Genomic DNA, 4,187 nt, shown 5'->3' with positions numbered 1-4,187 from the left:
CCAGCCATGCTGCAGGTGGCAGGTTTGCAGGTCTCCCTCCTCCTCCCAACACTCCCCGCTGTGAAAAAGCCTCTGGAATGTGAGCCCGGAAAGCAAACACGCTCCCGGCCAGAGCAGGGGCCGCTGGCTGATAACTGCGGGTCCTTTGTGTCCTTTTTGGGATGGGCACCACTCCAGCCGCACCTGGGGCACCTTGGCAAGGGTGGCAGCAGCGGTGGCACGCCGGGCGCACCCCGGAGAGCTGCCCGCCCTTCACCCGTGTGCTGGGAAGGAGCCGTTCCTCAGGTGCTGCTGGAAACAGTCCCAAATCACTGCCCTACTAATGGGAAAAATCGCTGTTTGGGAAAGAGGGCGGGAACCAGTGGGGATTTTCCGGGGGAAGTGGGGTTGTGTTTTTGTGTTTAAGTGAGTCACCAGGGTGGAGAGGGGAGGGACAAGCAACACATGGTGTGACTTTGGGGGCTGTCCTGGGCAGGGCAAGGAGCTGAACTCGATGATCCTTGTGGGTCCTTTCCAACCCAGGATATTCCATGATTCCATGACTCAGGGGACAGGATGCTCCAATGTCGCGGCACCCCAGGGCAGGGCAAAGCACCCAGCCCTTCTCCGGACACTTGTGGTCAGTGACTGCTCTCTGTGTCACTGCATCCCCCCCGTGTCCTGTGGGGTGTCCCAGTGCCAGCCCTGGGGCTGCCAAGCCACAGCTGTCCCTGCTGGAGCTGGAGATGCTGGACACAGCTTCCCAAGAGCTGCCACATCCTGAGGCACATCTGTGCCTCACTTTCCTATCCCTGCACTGGGTGCTCCTCCCTTCCTTCCTTCTTGGCCAGGAGATCGCTGGGAGCCAAGGGTGGAGTACAACAAAAATAGAGCTTTATTTTGGGACAAGTGCAATCGGAGCTGGGTCCTTCGGCCCCGGCGTGGAGATACAAGTGTGGCAATGGCGACCACAGCCCCGGCAGTGGTGCCAGGCACACACACCAGCTTGTCCCTTTGCCATGGCGAGCGTGTGCTGTGTCACAGCCCAGCACTGTCCCGTGTCACAGCCCACCACTGTCCTGGAGCGATGGCAGCAGGTCCAGGCTGCTCCCGTGCCCTCGGCTGGGCTCTCACCATCTCTGCCACGGATGCCAGTCTGCAGCGAGCTGGGAGGGGTGGGGACAGCTGTGGGGGCTCAGGGGCGTGGTGGCGACAAGGACAACATCGGCAGCACCACCGGCAGCCCCGTGGGATTGTCACGACACGGTGGGGATGGGGACAGGAGAGGGGACACACCCGCCCTGTCCTGGGCCTTCGGTTCGGCCACGAGAACTGAGTGTACACAGAGAGCCGGGGGCCCCTCCAGCCAGCAGAGCTCAGTAGTGACACACACACAGACACACAGACACACACACAGACACACAGACTGTCTGTTTCCCCAGGTGGGACAGCAGCTGGACGCACAGAGCTGTGTATCCAGAGCTGTGTCCAGAGCCATGTCCCTGGGCCCTGTGTGCACACAGGGACACGTGCAGAGCCAGTGCACAGCGGGACCTGCCAGCAGCACACACCTGCACACACACACACACACACACAGAGCTGTGCACGCCCAGCCTGCACACACCAGCACATGTGTGCCACACAGACACTGTGCACACACCTGTGTACGGCCTGGGGCAATGCACACGTGCCCACAAGCACGAGACCTGCTTGCACACAGAGCCTGTGCACACCAACACGTGCACACCAATGCATGTACACCAACATGTGCACACAGAGCCTGTGCACACCAACACGTGCACACCAATGCATGTACACCAACATGTGCACACCAACACATGCATACAGAGCTGTGCACACCAATGTGTGCAGTGTCATACACATTAACACACGCATGTCCCACACAGGGCCACGCTCACGCCTGCAGAGCCTGTGCACACTCACAAGCACAGAGCTGTGACAGACCCACTCACACCCAAGTGTGCAATTCCACACACGTGCACACAGCAGTGCACACATCACGTGTGCACATCAGCACATCCATGTGCACAGTGCTGTGCAAAGCAGGGCGTGTACACTCACTTCTGGGCACACCAGAAAACACATGTGCACACAACCATGCACACTGACACGTGTGCACCTCAGCAGCTGTGTGTGCACACAGAGCCATGCACAGTGGCACACGCATGCACAGAGTCACACACACACTGGACACATGTACACAGTCACACACACCCTGGCACACACTGCACAGAGTCACATAGCCTGGCACACAGTCACACACCCTGGCGCACATGCGCACAGTCACACACCCTGGACACACGTGCACAGTGACACTCATTGGCACACAGACGTGCACAGAAGAGTCACACACCCTGGCACACACGTGCACAGTGACACTCACTGGCACACACACGTGCACAGCGCTCCCCCAGAGCCCTCCCGGCCCCTCACCCCCGCGGGTCCCTACCCCCCGCGCGGGGCGGGGGGCCCGCCGCAGCCCGCGCAGGCCCCAGCAGGCGGCCAGGAGCCGGGGCTGGTGGTACAGCACCATCCCCACCAGCGTCAGTGCCACGCCGGCGTAGCCCAGCGCGCCCAGCCGCGTGCCAAACAGCAGCCACGACAGCAGCAGGTTGCCCACCACGGTGAGGCTGCCCAGGAGGTGCAGCGTGAGGGCAGACGTGAGGGACAGGAGGCAGGAGGTGGCCAGGTTGTAGAGGACGGAGCCCAGGCAGCTGAGCAGGACGCAGCCCCAGAGCGCGGCGTCGGGGCGAAGGACGCCCTGCCACGAGGGGCCCAGCTCCAGCGCCACGGCCGCCCCGAACAGCAGCACGAAGCTGGGCAGGGACGTCAGGCCCAGCAGGGACAGCGCGTCCAGACGGTCCTCCTGCAGCAGCACACCTGGGGGGACAGGGGCACGGTCAGTGGGACGTCCCACGGGAACACCCACCTGCCGCAGGGACACCCAGCACCCACGGGAGACAGGGCAGTAAAGAGATCTCAAACGTCACCGGGAAGGGGAAAATGAAGGGGGGCAGGTCCTTCCACAGGCTAGGGGTGCCCTGGTTTGGGGAGGGCCCAGTTTAGAGGTTCCCTGGTTTGGATGTGTCTCTGTTCAGGAGTCCCTCATTTCTGGGATTCCTTGTTAGGGGTGTCCCACTCTGGGGATGCCCTGATTCCGAGGGTGTCTGCTTTCACGGGTGCCTGTGGTTGGGAGGGTTGGACAGGGCAGCTTTCCCAGCCCGTTTTGGAGCTTTTGTCCCCATGTCCCCTCCTCCAGGTCATCCGAGGACAGTGGGGACAGCAGGCACAGCAGGGCTGGCTGCCACACGCAGACATGCCCTTACCCTCCCCAGGGCCACTGTCCATGTCCCACCGGGGGTGAAAGGGTGACAGGACAGTGGCACAAGGACCAGTGGTGTCCCTTGGGGGGCCACAGCCACAGCACCCCACTACAGCCATGGAGCCCTTGGAGTGGGCACAGGGCCCCATGCCAGAGCCTGTCCCCATGGTGCCCCGAGTCACAGGGTCCAGAGGAAACGCTCCCTTCCCAGCCAGAACCATTCCAGCTGGCTCCTCACTGCCCTGTGCCCAGGACACCATGGCCCAGGTGGCACCATGGCCACCTTGGGAAGGGGAGACTCGCAGGGAGTCCAGCGGCCCACAGGGATGGGACAGGCTGGGTGTCCCTGAGCCAAGCTAGGGCACTTCCACCTCCTATGGCCCAAGGACACCACAGGGACACTAATGGTGTCACCACGGACAAACTAAAGTCATGTCACCTCAGGACATGGCCACAAGCACGACACAGCCTGGAGAGGGGCAAGGGTGGCTCTGGGGTGATACAAGGGTGGCACCAAGGCCAACAGGGACAGCAGGTGGCACTGGGACTGGGATGAAACTGGGAGCCAGAGTGCCACCATGGTTGGGGTGACACCGTGGCCAGGGTGGGCAGGGAGTGTCAAAGCACAAAGGAGGGATTAGGGTGACACCAGTGATAGGATGGGGTGGCACTGGGGCTGGGATGACACCAGGGTGCACAGAGGGTGGCAGGGCGAGCAGGGAGAACCCCCAGCACCGGGGGTGGCACCGAGGTGACACCAGCACCCCTGCGCCCCAGGGGTGGACATGCAGGACAGGGACAGGTGGCACTTACTCTGCTGGATGGACTTGAGGGCGCGGAGCACGGTGGCGGCCAGGAGGAAGCC

At 62.5% G+C, this 4,187-nt stretch overlaps 2 protein-coding genes across 2 annotated transcripts; both read right to left on the bottom strand.

The window, feature by feature from the left end:
• Positions 1-851: 851 nt before the first annotated feature.
• LOC115948619 lies at positions 852-2,241 on the bottom strand. Its single transcript, XM_031062443.1, has one exon. It carries the CDS (start codon positions 1,996-1,998, stop codon positions 1,018-1,020), a length of 981 nt encoding a protein of 326 aa, XP_030918303.1. The 5' UTR covers positions 1,999-2,241; the 3' UTR covers positions 852-1,017.
• SLC35E4 (solute carrier family 35 member E4) lies at positions 2,058-4,187 on the bottom strand (the record flags this gene model as incomplete). Its single annotated transcript, XM_031062458.1, has 3 exons — positions 2,058-2,063; positions 2,450-2,880; positions 4,136-4,187. Coding segments are annotated over 3 exons (489 nt in total), but the record flags the coding sequence as incomplete, so codon positions are not given.

The sequence above is a fragment of the Geospiza fortis genome, unplaced genomic scaffold (genome assembly GCF_000277835.1).
Source record: "Geospiza fortis unplaced genomic scaffold, GeoFor_1.0 scaffold224, whole genome shotgun sequence".
Taxonomy (NCBI): domain Eukaryota; kingdom Metazoa; phylum Chordata; class Aves; order Passeriformes; family Thraupidae; genus Geospiza; species Geospiza fortis.
The sequence above is the reverse complement of the archived record's forward strand: the minus strand, read 5'-3'. Positions and strand labels throughout refer to the sequence as shown.